Below are 18,064 nucleotides of genomic sequence, written 5' to 3'. Positions count from 1 at the left end.
TGTGTGGGACGAACCATTTTTGTGAATGTCGAATCTGTAATTAGGGATTTCGAATGGGGATTAGAATAAAATGAATGCAATAAAATAAAATAAAATCCCTTATAAACGGGATCAGTGTCCCCATTTGTGTTTTACATTGTTGAAAATAGATGGGCTGCTAACCCTAACCATACACCTGTCCAATACTGCAGGCACAGAGCAAGTGACTTCAGGACCCTGGACAGCTTCTTAACCTTAAAGGTCCCCAGACATGGTTTTTTTTATTATTATTATTCTATAATGTTTCAACTGCCTATACGATTAGGCCAGCCCAATATGAGAGCAATCTGAAAAATAGTCAATGTCCTGTCTGATATTTGCTCTTTTTTTTTTCTTTTTTTTTGCTCACTTGTTTTCTAACCATTAATTCCAACCCAACCCAATATAACAGAATAGCCTACTTTTAATCAAGCATTGACTAGAAATTAAATTATTTTAAATGTTAACAAAATTATCTCAAAATAAAAGTAAAAGTGTATAATGTCCATAAATCGTATGATTTAGGCCGCTATTCCCCACTATCTTAATTATGATGAACTGCTAGCATATTTAGCCTACAATTACTCCTGCATATAGCCGTAGATATGTGTTTGCCAGTAGATGGCGCTAACCAACAAGGCATTCATAAAATGTTACTGAGGATTATTTCAGAAATTAATCACACATTTCTAACCAGGCAAAGCTGTGTGCTATGAAAAAAAATCATTCAGCTCGCTGTGACATTGATTAATATTGTAAGATGAAAATTAAATGTTGTTTCTTAAACTGTTTCATAAACGTTAAATAATACATTCCGGCATGTTACAACTATACTTTTAAAACTATAATCACGATAAATGTAATGATGGGGTTCCCTGATGGTTATTAAGTACGTAAAATAGCATAATTGATTGCAATTGTATTATTCTGTAGGTTAAAGAAAAATGCAATAATTGTTGTATGAACATTACAAACAGTATGACTTTTTGTCAGTATCTCTTTGATAACCTCTAATGTGTTAAGAGGTAATCTATAATAATAGCCCATGTGAAACCCCATATGACCAGCAGTTATAAGATTCTCTGTATGAATAAAGGCTTTGTAGTCAGTTGAACTACAAATAAACATATATGCTTGCTCTTATCCATGTCAGTTGACACATAAAGACAAATGTATCATGTATGTTTCTTTCATATAGCTTAGGTTATGCAACCATGACATCACAGATGGCGATGCAGATTATGGTTCATTAGTAATCTGGATTTTATTCCAGTAGCCCGTAATGTTGTTATGTAATTCTTCACTTTACTTTACCCCAGGGCAAATCAGTTCTGAAGCTGTGTCATTATAACACAGCCTTTTCCTTCAAAACAATCAGTAATAATCAAATTCTGCAAACCACACCAAAAGTATACTTTCATATATGAAGTTGTGATTTGTAAAAAAAATAAAAATAAAAAAGACAGGAAGAAAACAACTCCATTTTATGTAGATAACAAAACTACTTTTTTAGACTACTAGTTTGTAGTCAAAACTACTAGTTTGGTTTTAATGTCTTTTTACTTTCAATTTAATCTTATTACTTCCAATCTTGTAGATAGGAGCTCATGAAAGAAGAGCTTTAGGTTTTGAATAACTGTGTGTATATGATATATCTAAAAAATATAATATTATGGGAAAGGTATTTGCAACGTAAGACAAATGTTTACTTTTGAGATGTGTTTGTGATATTTTGAATGCAGTGCTTCATTTTGCAAGAGATGTGAGGCCTTTTGCATTTTGTGTGTGCAATTCTTGGATTTGTGTATAAAGTTTTGAAAAAAAAAGAGGCAACGTTTTGAAAATGTGTGTAAGCCGTTTAAAAAAACTGTGAACTGTTGAAGACGGTTCATTGGGCTAGCTTTGTTACACAGTCCTGGCCACTAAGTGTCTCATAAGCTGTATGACATGTAAAGCCACAGAGACTTTAACCTTTCTTAACAATGCCTGCATGCTGAAACGTGTTTGTTGGCTGTTCATTTTTTTCCCTATACTAACCTATAAACAATAGACCATTTTGCAAGATGTAAACAACACTGGTCCAGAAACACTTCCCGTTTCAGTTTGTAACTGTTTTCTTTATTTCACATGTAAAGAAAACATCTTAAAGATGTTTGTTTAACTTTCTGATTCAGTTTTAAATGTTCTGTTGGTTGTATTTTATCCCAGCTTTTATGTAGTGTTAAAAAACTGAAACAGGAAGTGCTTCTGGACCAGTGTTGTTTAAATCTTGCAAAATGGTCTATAGAGGAGGTTAAAGCCAAAAGTCCAATACAGTTCCCAAGACTATAGGCGCCCTGTGAGGTTTCACGCAACATACATGCTCAAATTAAACTTTATATTAGTATTTTCCCTCTCCTCGCCCCCTCCAACTCCTACTTCTCTTATCTCCTACTTCTGCTACCCTCTTTCACACAATAATTTCCCCATTTTCTTGCTCATTTATGTATTTTTGATGAGAGATACAGCATACTGTAGTTTATAACTTGAACTGAACTGAACCAGTCCACACATTGTCAGCCCGTGGCTGATCCGGGGAACTGATCCTAGCACAAAGTCACTAGATGTCCAGTGAAGAGCAATAGACTAACAGATGGACTGTATCACGCACTTTAAAACAGATAAGAGGCTTTGTTGTCTTTACGTAATGATCCTCCAGTTGCAAATCACCAACACACACACAAGTGCAAGACTTTATACACACAAGCAAACAAACACATACAGATCTATGTGAGGAAAAGTTCTTAATACACTGCATACATCATTGATTTCAATGTGCATGATCTATAACTTTTCTCCTTAATATCAAACAAAGGAACAAATGACCAGCGAGTCCCTATGGCATTTTATTTTAGTATAAAACATGTTAAAATAGTGAAATGCATAACATGCATCTCAACACAAACTCTGCATTCATAAAAATATTTTAGTCTTTCACCAATTTCAATAGCATGATTTTTGACTTAGAGATTTACCATAGAGTAAGGGAAGAGAATTGTACAAATATAAATTGTAAAAAGATGCAACAAAGTGAATCCCGCATTTTAGATGTTTGATGGGTAACTTGAACAACTGAACTGAACACTGCTGAACAAACCATTCTGTTCTCACTGGCTGACAAGTGTGTATATTTTTGAGATCCTTTGCAAACCTTTTAAATTTCCAATTCCAACCAATTGTAGAGCACATGCACATTTTACATGTTCATTTCACATTTAGCAGGACACTCAGAAATGCCCTTGGCCCTGTGATGAAAAGCGCTCCTCTGGACCTTAAATATAGGGACGAAGGGGGCTCAACCATAAAAAGATTCTTCAAGCCCCAGTGAATTTAAGCAGCAGCCCTGTATTCATGTTTTTCAGTTTCACGCTGCAGTTAATAAGTATTTTTGCTCTGTTATCCGTGGCTCCTGAGTCTCTGCCAGCACCGGAGCCCTTTCCGGGCAGGAGGGGATTTTGCAGGCCTTGTACAGTATAACAAAGAGAATGAGAATAAGCACAGCTACTACTGAGTTACACACAATGGCCACTATGGCAGCTGCGGACAGCCCAGCTCTGAGTTCTGTCTCCATGGTGAGTTGACCTCAGGGATCTGATGTTCAAGAATAGGGAAGACACATGGAATCACAGTTCCTCTCAATGGGTTACTGTGTTTCAATTTCTGCTGCCATTTTACATTATTCTTGAAAGAGCCAACATCATCTGGTTCTTCAGTGAGAGTGATCTATTGAGGTTTGCATCTCTGCAAAGGCGGACTGTTTGTTTTTTGTTAGCCAGATCCCAAGGGAAACATCCTTAGCCTCTGAATGATTCCTGAAAAACAGAGGAAACAACATTTTCTTAATGTAACAACGTGTAATCAAGATTTTTAAAAATCTATCAAAAAACATGCATACAGTGGGATCCATAGGCCATGAGGTCACCAATGAAAAGGTTTTGCATTCTTTTTTAAATGAACAAGTTTAAACATGAATAAAAAGTACTACTACCTGTAAGTAAAACTATACTATACAAATAAAAGGAACAATGTGACAAAACATTACTTTTGATAAAATGTGCTACCATGTAAAAAAAATTCTCAAACCCATTTTCTCTTTAAAAGTCCATGTATCTAAACCAAAATTTGTTTCTAATCTCATCTCCAGTTGATTTCACTACCGTAAGTCTACCCTAGGTCAGTTCTCTTTTTAGAGCTCAAATTACTGTTATAGGGTCAGTTTATATAGACAGAGCAATTCCACTCACATCAAACTCAAGTTAAGAGCCCCGGCTTGAAGCGAGACAACACATGGGCAAGACTGATGAACATCAAACTCTCTGTTTGAGTAACGAGGGCACTTAGGGCACAATTTCATTTTACTTCCATTATGTTTTAAAGTGCCTCCCCAGATGCAAATACCCTCCCCTCTCCAATCCTATTATCACAGCTCTATATGAATATTCTGTTGAATAATACAGACCTGGCTGATACTATTGCTTCTTTAAACGCTATTTGCATGCAAAATAGATCATTCTGTAGAGAGGACATAATGTCTAACTTCTCCTCCTGGAAAAAAGAGATTCCCATTTATGTAATACATATAGGTCTGTAAATGTAAACTGCACTATGACGTGCATTTGTATATTCTGTAGTTAAGCTGAGCTAGTCAGCAATAATAAGCTGAAAGCAATTGATGAGCCACAGTCTAACATGAACATCTGATTTAGGCTATACTGCTGCCTTCCTGGTCCATACATGGATATTTCTTTACAAACAAGACTAGGGCATGATTGTATTTGTTTGATTAATATTTACTTGATTGTTGCTTTGTTTTATAGGACTACAAATAAATAATAACAAAACAGCATCATTTTTCCATGCAATCCTACACAAGGAGTTTGGAGACTGGATGTAAATGCTAATTTTTACGCCATCTCAACGCCTCCAATTTCATTGATGAGATGACAGTTATGTCAAATGAGAGGTGAAAAGTTAACATAAAGAGCTCAAAACCACCCACAAATACAAGTGTGATTGCTGTTTTTGTCAGTTTGCTTTGAAATGCAAAGAAAGAGAGACCTTATTGTGGGAAGTAATATCCATATGCCTCCGTGTTTCGGTTCCAGAAACAACATGTTTGCATGGCCAGGATATATATTTGCGCATATCTATTTGAGTAATACAACAAATAAGTTGCCAGGTGTTCACAGCACTACAGTGCAATATGAGACAACTCATGATAATGTCAATTTAAAATACTTCTATTATAGGTCTACTCAGTTTCTCAGTTTCAATTACAGTTGTTTTCTTTTCACAAATAGGATGTTAATTAATAAAACAAATATGCTAAATGAAACCATTCAAGCTGACATCCAGCCTTTTAGAAACAAATCATCATGTAGGCTACCAGCATGATAAAGAACTACTTGAAGTACTCGTTTGAGGAAAACAGCCCTACCCCCCTAAATGAAACATGAGGGGAACAATGAAACACTTGTCTGTGCAACACTATGTGGAAGCACAAGCACAACAGCTATAGACAAGACAAGCCTATATTCAAATTAGTAAGAAAATGGTTAGGCTATCCAAGACTTTACAACATTTTTACATAAGCAATAAACATTATGAAAGGATCAACTTGCCTGGTTATAAGATGATAAAATTGTGCTCCATTCAAAAGAATGCGATGCAAATCGTCTGGTGCCGCGCTGCAGCTTCTCGTCTCATCCCGATCGTAAATTCTGCTGTTATGGCGATGCTGCTCTTGCAAAGTGAACTTACCCGCATCTTTTACACTGACATTGCCAAGTAACGTTAGCCTACTTCTAATGCGGACCAATTATAAGAAGCAAGTAAAATGAGCTGATGGCCTGATGTGCAGTCAGATCAAAAAGTTTTCGCTTAACAAGAGACGTCGAAACAGACCGCGTTCAGCATCCAGTGAATCAGGTTGATTTGAAGCGTCAGCTGCATGGAAATCTCATCAGTCATTCACTTACGCAATGTTTACTTTTCGACTGTACTAGCTAATATGCAGATGAAGTGGCATTATTCAGAGCAGCTTAGAGCTTAGTCTCCCTGCAGTCACTGCCAGTGCCTTGTAGGCGTGGTTGTCATTGTGTTGTCCTGTGAACGAAAACAAACGTTAAACTCCGTTAACCAATGACAGCGCGAGCGATCCCAGGTGACGCGAATGTCCCTGCACTGTCCGGACTCGGGCGGGCTCGGGTGGAGTCGGGAGGGAACTGCTTCGTGTTTAAAGAGAAATCCTTTTTATCAGCTTTTAAAATGTAGGGTAGACTGACTGAGTACAGTTGAGACACACAAATATAGATACTGAAAAGAAGTGAATTTCGACATGACAAACCACATGACATTTCAGTAGCTAAGTTGTAGACTAAGATATTATCAATCAATAATAGCTACCCATAAGTAGTTTATATTTTACACAATTAGCTCATAAAAATAAGGTGTTTTTCTCATTTTTAATGATGTAAAGGTAATGAACTGTTCATTGCAAATATAATAAATAAAGAAAATAAAAATTGGACAACATGTTTCTTTATATAGCCTATTCATTCATTTTTCTTAAATTAGAACTGGTTAAATTTATTTTAAAACAGAAACAATATATTTTATACATACATTAATAATAGCCCACACAGTTTAAATATCACAAATGTCAAATTTTATTTTCATTTGCATCTTATGCTGGATAATTACGACTTTTAACCTGTTATAACACTGAACAACTAAACTGTGTGTTTCCTATTCTAAAAATTGATGGGTTGTTTTAACCAAACTTTGGGACAAATATGGACAATCCCAGCCATTGGGTTACATTTTTAATTACATTTTTGACCCAACATTTGGGTTTGTCCACATTTGACCCAAAGTTGGGTTAAAACAACCTAGCATTTTGGTACAGTTGATACACATCTGTCTTAACCATACCCCGATGGCCACCACCTCGCACATTTCTCTAGATTTTGCAATGACCTTCCATGACACAATATCATATGCCAGTTTTTAGAGCACATAATAACATTTGTGATGATACGTTCAACCATAGCGTTTAACAGTCACATGTAAGGATAATAAGCATTCATTGTGGAGTGTTGCCAATATATTTGGATCGGAGATGCATCCATTGTTCAAATATCTCATGATTAAAGAGGACACTACACATGTGCACAGCAAAAACTTGTGCTTGCTGCACTAACTGTACACATGTCTTTACATATTTAAACCTGTAACCAAATACTCAGTATTGTAGGAAATCTATTCCATAGGCAGAGAAATTCTAACTTTTTTAACAGACATTAATGGCTGTTGATTCAGCTTAATGTATTTTGCATGACTAATTAAAAAAAAAAAAACATGTTAAAAGGATGAATTATACAAAAGCAGTTTTCGTGAAATTGTTCCAGATGTATTAAAGATTCTATATAATCTGCTAAAATTAATTAAACTACAAAGTAAATAAGTACAATAATTTTTGTAACATTTTAATTTATATAATTTTATTTCTATGAACGGCCCCCTTGATAGTTTAGGGGGATCTCAAAGTGGGTCCCGGGCCCAGTTTAGAACCATGGTCTATTATATGGTGGACTAATAGCCTAAATGTAAGTTGAGGAATTAGTCACTGAAAAAAAAAAAATGATGACGAGCTAATGAGATGTGCGTATCATTTTCAATGTCTATAATGGTCACAGTTTTGTGTGTTATTGCCCTTTTGCGTGCTCCTTTATAAATGTAATACAATATAAAAGTCATTTGTACTGAAGAACGAGTCAATAACGAGTCAGGGGTCCCCGTGGAGCCATTAGGAGTACTGCAGAGAGAAAAGCTTCATGCGAATGTAACTCTTTGAGATACAGAAGCAAAGAGTTTCCTATCTCTAATTGGAATTTTTATGCCTTGTAGAAAACCAGGAATGAGAAATAATTATGAAGATTTATTTTTACACCTTGTATCACAAAACATCCAACAGGCAATTCTCGTTCCCCAAACTCTTTTTGAATTTCAGAATTTCAATAAGTCTCATGTGGAGCAAACCCAGGTAACATCCAGAAGCATCCATCTAACCATATTAATGAGTGTAACGCTCAAAAACTAAACATATGTATGTTTTCCTTAACAGCCCCAGTTTTATTTTTCCACTGGCAATCTTAACATTATCTTTAAATTATGTTTGAAGAATTTGGCCATGAAAAATACACAATTTTGTTTAAACCCACAGATCCCTGATCATCCATGTGCTGTTTTCTCATGATATAGTTGCATGTCAGCAGGTCATGATTATCATCCTTTCCTCCCACACTTGAGTGGGAAGCGATCACAGCCTCACCTCCTTTGGCCAAATGATCTAATGTTATCGGAGATACTGCAAACTTTAAAATACAATATCTGACATTCATATCTACTGCATTCATCATGTTTGACATAGATACAACATAGCTGCCTTCCTTAAACTCTCAGGTGCTTAATCAGAAGATGCTTTCAATTGGAGTATAGATTAATATTTTGGCAAGCATTTGGCAGCTTGTATTTAATCAGTGTGGGAGACTGGGTAAGGAAAAAAAAAAACTGATGGAAGAAATTGATCCCTTGTTGAACCATTATGTATTTATTTAATGTTTTCTTGGTGGGTTGTTTTTTTTTTCTTTTTTTTTTTTGAATTAAATTAGTCAGCATCCTTGGTCCGCCTTAATTTTCCATCATGACCTTTAATGACCAAAGAGAAAAAGAAAATCTAATTAATTCACCTAATGCAAATCTCTCTTCCAAAGCTCAGGGATTTGTTAACCGTAATGGCTTTAGACAGAACTTAAAGGGATAGTTCAGCCAAAAATGAACATTTTGTCATCATTTACTCACCCTCAATTTGTTCCAAACCTATATGAGTTTCTTTCTTCTCTCAAACAGAAAAGAAGATACTTTGAAGAATGTCTGTAACTAACAGTTGACCGTATAGCCATTGACTTCCATTGTAGGAAAAAAATATACTAAAAAGTCAATGCTAACTGTCTGGTTACCGACATTCTTCTAAATATCATCTTTTGTGTTTAACAGAAGAAAGAAACTCATACAGGTTTAAAACAACTTAAGGGTAAATATAGCTAAATGATGATGATAGAATATTTTTTTGAGTGGACTGTCCATTTAAAGAACTGTAGGCTAGTTTTGTCTAAAATAAATAAAATAATGCATGCATATTATCCATTAAATATATTATCGTACACATTGTTGTGAATACATTATTTCTGCAAAAGCATTACAGTGTACCTTGTCGATCCAGTCATTGAAAGAGGAAACACGGGTGAAAACAGTAGGCTTCCTAATGGTGTTACAGCCCAAACCAGAAACGAAGCTGGCAATACCGTGCACCTCCCAGATGCCGTCAGAGTTCTTACAGTTCAGAGGACCGCCAGAGTCACCCTGCATGTTCACAAAAAAAAGCAATTTTTTTACTAATTAATTGTCATATATTGTCCTAGCACAAAAGCATTGTATGTAAGTTTCTCAATATTAACTGTTGGTTTACTGCACTATTGTATAAAAGCAAATTTGGAACAACGTGGCTCTTTTGCTCGAGGGATATTGCTTAAATTAGTTGCGTTGAGTTAGTCAGTAAACTTATGCTAATAGGCCTAGATGTCTCACAAATGAAGTGGCACAAGATTAGCACGATGGACAAATTGAGTTTGAGTTTAAATTTATAACTTTTTTTTTCAAATAGAGATTATGATTTTCCCACCATTCTCAAACCAGATAGCCCAAGTCTATTTGATGTGATTTTTACATCTGGAAGACGTATTTTTAAGAGTGTTTGCTCTTCTGCAATACTAGGAAGTTTCTATAGGAAGTTTCCTGTCAGATAGACGTTTAGAAGATATCAGTTTAACATGCATTCTAAATCATTACATCTTATAGACATCTTCTAAACGTCTATTTGACATCTGGCAGGAAACGTCCTATTGCAGATGAGCAAACACTCTTAAAAATATGTCTTCCAGATGTAAAAATCACATCAAATAGAATTGTGTTATCTGGGAAGCGACAACTAAACAAAATTGACAAAATGTTTATTGCTGCAGTCTATTTTAAAATGTTCAATTAATCTGAGTAAAAATGTATGTAAAAAAAGTAAAAACAAAATTGGTTTGAATGAATGATTCAATGACTCACCCATCAATAGGCCTATGGTTTCATTGGATGAATCCGTATTTTTAATGATTCTCCTAAATTAATGATTCTATGACAAAAAAAAGTCAAGTCATTTGTCGCCATCTGGTGGCGTAACAATCATCAAAATCGTTATTTGAAGTTCGGCCTGCTTGGCGATTTTGTTAGATTTTGTTCAAATCTGTAGACACCAGTGTTTATTGATCAAACTATTAAACTTTTGTCCCAGTACTTCTGTGATAAATAAATATTTGTAACACAGAAATAATGATATTGTGATGTTGAAAAGCTGTTTCATCCATACAACTGCTCTCTCGGGGTCAGCCACAGCCAGCACCAATGCAAATTTGAATGTTCCGGTGTGATTTTTTTTGTAAAAGTTTAATAGACACTAGTGAATCGTTGTCATTGTTGTAGGCTACAGCTCTACACAAGATACTTGTTTTTGAACACAGACTGAATAACTTCACTCACATTGCAGCCAGCGACAATGCCGTCTCCCCCAGCGCAGACCATAGATTCCTTGACGGAGGAGCCCCACCAGTCAGACATGGTGCAGGTAGCGTGATCCACAGCGGGCAGCAGTGCTTGTTGCAGTCTGTCAGGAAGAGAGCCTCCAGCTGGGACACAACAAGTATGTTTATTAATACTGTTATGTGCAGATTACCTCACATAAACACTAAAACATGGCAAGGGCTTGTTTTACAGGGTCAGGTTTGTGAATATAAAAAAAAAATTCAGCTATTATTACATGCATGTAGGCTATGTCAGGTTAGCCACAAGCACTTACTGGAGATTCTTCCCCAGCCTGTGATGTAGCAAGGGTAGTTGTTTGGGAGGGTGGAGCCAGCAGGAGGAATGCAGCCCAGATGAACAGTGTCACTCAGTGTCACAGGCTGGGACAACTTGATCAGGGCAATGTCGTTTCTGAATAAGCACAATCACAAGTGAAAGCTGTTGTTTGCACTCACTGTGTTGATGTCCACAGCCAGTGTCACAAAATAAACCCGACAGGTTGATCAGGACTGGGATGTGAAGCCATATATGACTTGATGACTCTACTGTATATAAACTGATTTGAGTTTTACATAATAATGTAATTTTATTATCCACCTTAACGTTCAAGTAAGCTATTTTTTCTTGATGTGTGAACCTTTCCGATTCATTGGCCACTATACAACTATAAGAATAACAAAGTGCAGTAAACAGTAAATTATTCACTGCTCAAACCAATGTGTTTATGATTGATAAATAAACATATGAAAACCGTTTGCCATATTAAGCAACAAGTGGATAGAAATATTTTGAAAATTGTTTTCCTCTCATTTTAAAAAATGGTCAGTTTTACAGTATGTGGTCTTTATTAAAAATACTTGCTCTAATATCCTTATTAAGTATTTCTTTGAGTTTAAAATCTGTAAATTCGGTCAACGTATTGACCAGACATGTTTACGTTTCTATTCCCTAAAATGAAATATGACAATGGGAAAGTATAATACTTACCCAAGAGCCACAAACATGGAGTTCCATTTCTCATGTACAATGATCTTCTGAGCACTGATGGCCATTGAGCCCTCCTCATTTACGGACAGGTCATGCTTACCAATGTACACCCTGTAGTTGCGCCCAGAACTACAGGAGAGAAAATGCATGATGGTTAAAATCCAGTTGAAAGCTATTGAATTCCTCATGTTCAAAACTTTGAACACATTTGAAAAGGAATTGGATTCTGCACTGACCAGAGATTAACATACTAGATGAACACTGCATTGGACTCTTATAGCTACCTGATGCAGTGAGCAGCAGTCATCACCCAGTTTTCGGCAATGATAGATCCACCACAAGTGTGATACCATGAGCTACCGCTCTCATACTGCAGAGATATCTAATCATGGGAAACATAATTAAGCATGGTGCTATCATGTTAAACACACAGCAACAGTAGACCTTTGTACTAGCGACGCCAAAATCAGGGGTTTGATTCCCAGGGAATGCATGGTGAAACTGCTGAAATTTGAGCCTTGAATGTTGTAAATTGCTTTATAATGTAAATGAAATTGATTGAAAAAGAGGGAACAGATGCAAAGGCAAAGTGTGGATAGTAAATCTGAGGCAAATAGGGTGGCTAGGGTGAGACGGAGGTAGTAACGAGAGGAAAAAAAGGCAGACAAAATGGTGCTACATACCTGCCAGGGCCAGCTGTTGGGTCTGGCTTCCTCTCCATTGACCACACGAGTGATGAGAGGCTCAATGGGTGGTTTTCCACACCCAAAGGCTGCAGTAGAAATTCAGAATAAAACCTTTACAACAACATCTGTAATCATTATGTTGCAGGATACTAAATCTAAGTCTCCTGACCACTTCTGTTCAGGTGTGCAAACTTCTTACCGCTAGCGATGAGCACTGATGCTAGGATGAGGGCGAACATGTTGACTGCCCGAGCACTGGCATTACCCACTTTTAAACTCTTTATTAGTGATGTCACATTGGCCACACAAAATTATGAAATAGGCGCTGCATGAATCATTCCACCAGTCTTGCTTGGAAAAAAACTATCAGTTTCTGAACAGCTGCTTTCCATGAATACATTCACATGGCCTTCATGCTTAAACTTTTGTCTTGACTTCACTTAACCCATGTGCTGTGCTGAAAAACCTGAGACCCCTTATCACCAAATATTGGATTCAATATTTTTGTCAACTTGTTTTTTTCAATTAGCACAGGTTTTGTATTTCTATTTTGAACTGATTGATCATAGGCTTCATGGATCTGAACTTATGCACCTCAGTTTTTGAGTGAAAAAAAAAAACATTATTTGTGGATAAATTTCGTCAATATTCAACAAAATATGGGTGAAAAAATGTCACTGTTTATCAAACTACTGTGTTTTAATGTTTCACTAAGTTTGTTTTGAAACGCTTTTATTTTGTACAAAATGGTATAAAGTCGCATTTATGGTGTTCCCGATCAGAAAATATTGAAAAGCCCTCGGATGTGCATGCGTGGATACATACACACTCGTGCTACTGCACACAGACACACACACAAACACACATGTTCATACTGTACAGGGAAAAAAACAACTATTTTTAGTGTACAGGCTTTCTTTTTCACACGGATGACCTTTATCCTCATATCAATGAGGCCAGTCAGCTTCAAAATATAAATTCAAAACCTGTCCTAATTGAAAAAAAAAAAAAAAGTTGAAAAAAATATTGAATCCAATATTTTGTGATATTATGACATAACAAGAGATTTAGGCTATTTTAGCTATTTTTTTTCAAAGGTCGGTCATTCCCGGTCACCGTTCTTCCTGGTTAAACATTAAAGCACACTAGTGTGAAAAATTGTACAGCATATTAGGTCGAAAACTGAGGTGCATAAGCTCAAATCAGGAAGAAAGTAAAGGTGGTGGTGGGAAAAAAATTGGGGAAGTAGTTATACCCTGACTGAGTAAAGTCAGTAAGTTTTAGTACTTTTTTGGGAAAAAGAAAATCCTTTCTGGGTAAAAATGACCTAAACACAACCTGAGGTAAACTAAATTATATTTTTTAACATACAGTCTTTAGCATACAATATAGCATTTACATTAGAAAGAGCATCATTTGGATGGAAATAACTTGTCAAGTCAGTGGGTGTGAGTTTTCTAAACTTGTCTTTTTTTCTGGGCAATGTTTGAAAGGTTTATAAAGATTAATAAAATGTATGTAATAAATAATAAATAAAACAAATTAATCTCTATTTTCCCCAAGTTGTAACATGTTGTTGTTAACCCCCTCATAGCCGCTGTGAACAATGTTACGTTTAAACCTACGGTCAGGTTTGAAAGTGTTCAGCACAGCAGATGGTAAGTTCTCAGTGAAACAAGGTTAGCAGCAAGATCAGAAAATTCAGCAAATAATATTGCACCAAGAAGGTTGAGGATCCAAATGCAGTTTGTTTGAAGGGTTGTCCATAGTCACAGTCCAAATCCAGGCAAGGGTCAACAATAGCAGTTAAGGGCTGAGGGCCTGAGTCAAAGAGAGACAGCCGAGGGAACAGGCAGAGAATCAACTCAAGAAAACCATGAAGGCAGGAAAAACAGACAGAACGCTCAGGAATGCGGAGTTAACAACTAACAAGACTTTGCAGATAATGAATGAGAAAACCAGGCTTATATGGGGTGAGCTAAACAAGGTAATGACATACAAGTGGATGAGTGCTGATGAGTCCAGGCAGAGAATAGGCTATATGCACGCATAAATTCCGCATTTGACATAAGGCTGCTCTTCAGTTTCCAGTCGGGGAAATTTAAAGCGGAGGAAAACGGGATTATGGCGGAGTCTTAAAAATGGACTGTCCTCCCGTCTTTGAAACGAAACTTTAATACGTTTAGATGTTATTTTATATATAGTTATCTTTATTTTATATAATAAACAAATAAGCATAAACAAAATGAGGGGTGGCTGTTTTGTCTGTTTTTGTGACTAACGTTCCTTAAATTCTCAGTTTAGCATAGGACTCTACGATCGGCGGAAGTAATCCAGCATCCTTAGACCTTCACCGGAATAGGTCATGCACTGCTGTGCATTGAGCGCATGCTCATAGATAGGCCAAAGCCCATATTAGACATTACTCTGATAGTGCCTATTATGAGAGATGTGTAGTTTGTAAGGGAATGAGAACGGTCTGATGTGGAGTGCCCTCTGGTGGCTCTCAAGGGCACTCCAGCTGGTGACAGGGTTACTCAATGGCTCATTTTCTAATTTCATTTAAGTTTTTTATTTAAGATGGTTAAACATTAGAAAATAAATATTATAACAATATATATATATATATATATATATTTACCATTTCTTTGTACTGAAGCTTTTTTATTTTGTGAAATTGTCACAATATTATGTCCAACCTTAACGTGTGTGTGAGTGTAGTGTATGGTGTTTCGTTACACTTAGGTAAGAGAGAGCAAATTGTGTAGTCTCCCCCCATTAATCGCTCTGTGTAATTTTGTGGGGTGGGGGGAGGCTCATATGTTATGTACGGTGTCTGTCACCCTTTATGTGCATTTTCTGCATTGTAGCTATTTTTTTTTTTTTTTATCTAACAGATAATTAGAGAGGAATTTGTCTCCCAGGATGTGTTATAATGTTGCCACTTCATTTCTCTGTATTCGTGTTCTGTGTTGTGTGGCTGATTTAGTGATTCTATTTAACAAATAAATAAAAAAATAAGTGTTGATTTTATCGCCTCCCCATTAATGTCCAATGTGCGGTCAACACTGAAAGAGTTGATCTGTTGCTCAAAGACAGTTGCAGCAGAATGTTCATGTGTTGGCTTGCATTTTGACATGAGGCTTAATGTTGTGATAAAAAAAAAAGCAATACAACAATATCAGTAAGCTGATAAACTTTATTAATTGTGATATTCCTGCAATGCAAATAATTTACTTATTGATAATATTGATATTAATATTACAAAAAGTAATCCACGTCATGACTAATAATCCATGGATGCTGCATGCGTTCTGGTTAATTGACTCATTCATTGAAAGGGGTGCGTTTAAAATTATAGTATTTATAAATGTTTATAAAATTATTAAATGTATTCTAAATTCGAAAAATTAAGGAGCAACTGACACCACTTACAGTAAATGTAAAAATCTATTTTAAAACGAACCTACCAAAAAAAAAAAAAATCTTAAACCTATAATCTTAAATATTTCATCTTATATATTTATGTCATACATCAGTAATATAAGCTTCACGGATTAGTTGTTACAAGTGTTGTTGTGTATCTGATGTCTTTTTGGGAGGGGGTGGGGGTACTGTGCTGTATTTGTGTTGTTTTTTTAGTTGTGATGGTGTTGTTTTTTTAGTTGTGATGTGTATGTGTGGCACATATGCGTGTGGCTTTGGGGCCAGCGTGTTGATGTAAATTAAGTGGTATATGTGGGCATAAGACACATTCCTATCAACTGCATTGTTGAAATGGCTAAATAAATCTTTGACTTTGACTTTAAATGTGAGAAAATAAGAACAGAATCATGCACGCATGTGTTATGAATTAATTATGAATACTGTAAAATTACCAGAATTACTTTTCTAGTAAATTTACACATGATCTCAACTGTAATTTACCGGTAAATAACCAGTAAAGTCTTTATATGTTAAAGGAGCTTTTGTTTGGAGGAACAACGTTTGATTAAAAAGTTGATTGTAGTGGGGCCATCACAAAAAACCTAAAACACACGGAAGAAAACTAGCATCTACTATTAAAACAGATTAGTCAGAATGGCAAAGATTCATCTCCAGGAAGAGCAAAGGTTAATCTAAAAATACCTGTAAGCTGTTACAGTCAGATAACCATTGATCAAATCAACAAGAAGCCCCCGTAAAGCACCATTGTTGAAAAAAAAATGGCATGTGCAGAATCATTTAACCCTCAGGTGCTCTTCGGTCATTTCTGACCGAAAAAATGTATGTTTTGAAATGTTAAAAATCACAGCTTCATCGGAATGTTACGAAACTTGGTGACTTTTATTCCATTGGGTATGTGAACACACAAATAAAATTGAGGTCATGATCCGAGCATGCTAAGTGGTCGTAAAAAAAATAGTCACACTTGTGCTCTTCGGTCAAAAATGACCGACCATAGGAAATGAATGGGAAATTGACAAAAACACAAAAACTTTGAGAATTTTTGTGTGTACAATCTACAAATCGGCCACGATGCAGAAAAAAAGTGCTCAGCATTGACGGGGTGACACTGTAAAACATCAAGACTGCAAAACAGACATACCCACCCCTACGCACACACATACACACACACTTTTATACACAAAAACACCAATAAATTGTGATTAAAGAAATCTGTTTTGAATATTTAAAAATCACAGCTTCTTCAGAAAATTACGAAACTTGGTGACTTGTATGGCATTGGGTATGTGAACACACAAAAAAATTGAGGTCATGATTCGAGCAATTTAAGTAGTCGTAAAAAAATGAGTCACACTTTTGCTCTTCTGTCAAAAATGACAACCCATAGGAAATGAATGGGAAATTGATACAAAAAAAAAATTCTCTGAATTTTAGTATGTACAATCTACAAATCGGCCACAATTCTAAAAAAAAAAAAGTACACCGCAAGAAAGGGGTGACACTCTACAACATCTAGAGTGCAAAACAGACACACCCACCAACACACACACACACATACAAACACACTTTTATACACATACACACCAATAAATTTTGATTACAAAAAGTATGTTTTGAATTTTTAAAAATCACAGCTTCATCACAAATGTTATGAAACTTGGTGACTTTTATGGCATTATGTATGTGAACACACAAAAAAATTGAGGTCATGATCTGAGCATGATAAGTGGTCTTAAAAAAAATAGTCACACTTGTGGTCTTTGGTCAAAAATGACCCCATATGAAATGAATGGGAAATTGTAAAAAAAAAAAGAAAAAAAAAATGTGAATATTTGTTTTTTTGTCATTTTTTTTATAAGAAATAGTTTTTGAGATTGTTTCAACTATATATACAAATCCAACAACAACAACAACAAAAATGTGTTCATAAACAGCTGGGGAATTCACATGCCTCTCAATAGAGAGCTGTACTGCCATCAAGTGGTTACACCATGATTCTACGCTTTTTCTCTATACTGTAACCAGATGGTGCTAATTTTCTTCAAATTTTTTTTTTTTCTGAAGGCCTAGACTCTATATTAAACTAAAATACTGCATTAATATTTTTTTGAAGAAAATAATATATATAGAGAAAATAATATATATTTTTCTATGGCAAAAATAAACCATAAATATTGCATAAATATTAATAAATTCATTTA

The 18,064-nt window shown here is 35.6% G+C and overlaps 1 protein-coding gene across 1 annotated transcript; it reads right to left on the bottom strand.

Annotated features, from left to right (window-relative positions):
• Positions 1-8,647: 8,647 nt before the first annotated feature.
• Positions 8,648-12,712, bottom strand: ela3l (elastase 3 like). The gene is made up of 8 exons (XM_039671105.2): positions 12,616-12,712; positions 12,414-12,502; positions 12,015-12,112; positions 11,731-11,859; positions 11,018-11,154; positions 10,702-10,847; positions 9,328-9,480; positions 8,648-8,766 (listed from the first exon to the last, which is right to left on the bottom strand). Exons 1-8 carry the CDS (start codon positions 12,653-12,655, stop codon positions 8,749-8,751), a joined length of 810 nt encoding a protein of 269 aa, XP_039527039.1. The 5' UTR covers positions 12,656-12,712; the 3' UTR covers positions 8,648-8,748.
• Between the last annotated feature and the right edge of the window lie 5,352 nt (positions 12,713-18,064).

Source organism: Pimephales promelas, chromosome 4 (genome assembly GCF_988280905.1).
Source record: "Pimephales promelas chromosome 4, fPimPro1.hap1.1, whole genome shotgun sequence".
Classification (NCBI taxonomy): domain Eukaryota; kingdom Metazoa; phylum Chordata; class Actinopteri; order Cypriniformes; family Leuciscidae; genus Pimephales; species Pimephales promelas.
The sequence above is the reverse complement of the archived record's forward strand: the minus strand, read 5'-3'. Positions and strand labels throughout refer to the sequence as shown.

Coding starts and splice junctions, on each gene's coding strand:
- ela3l (XM_039671105.2), bottom strand. CDS start 12,655: ATGTTCGCCCTCATCCTAGCATCAGTGCTCATCGCTAGCG. Junction 10,848..11,017: donor AGGCTGGGGAAGAATCTCCA/GTAAGTGCTTGT, acceptor GTTGTGTCCCAG/CTGGAGGCTCTCTTCCTGAC. Junction 9,481..10,701: donor GCATTGTCGCTGGCTGCAAT/GTGAGTGAAGTT, acceptor GTGAACATGCAG/GGTGACTCTGGCGGTCCTCT.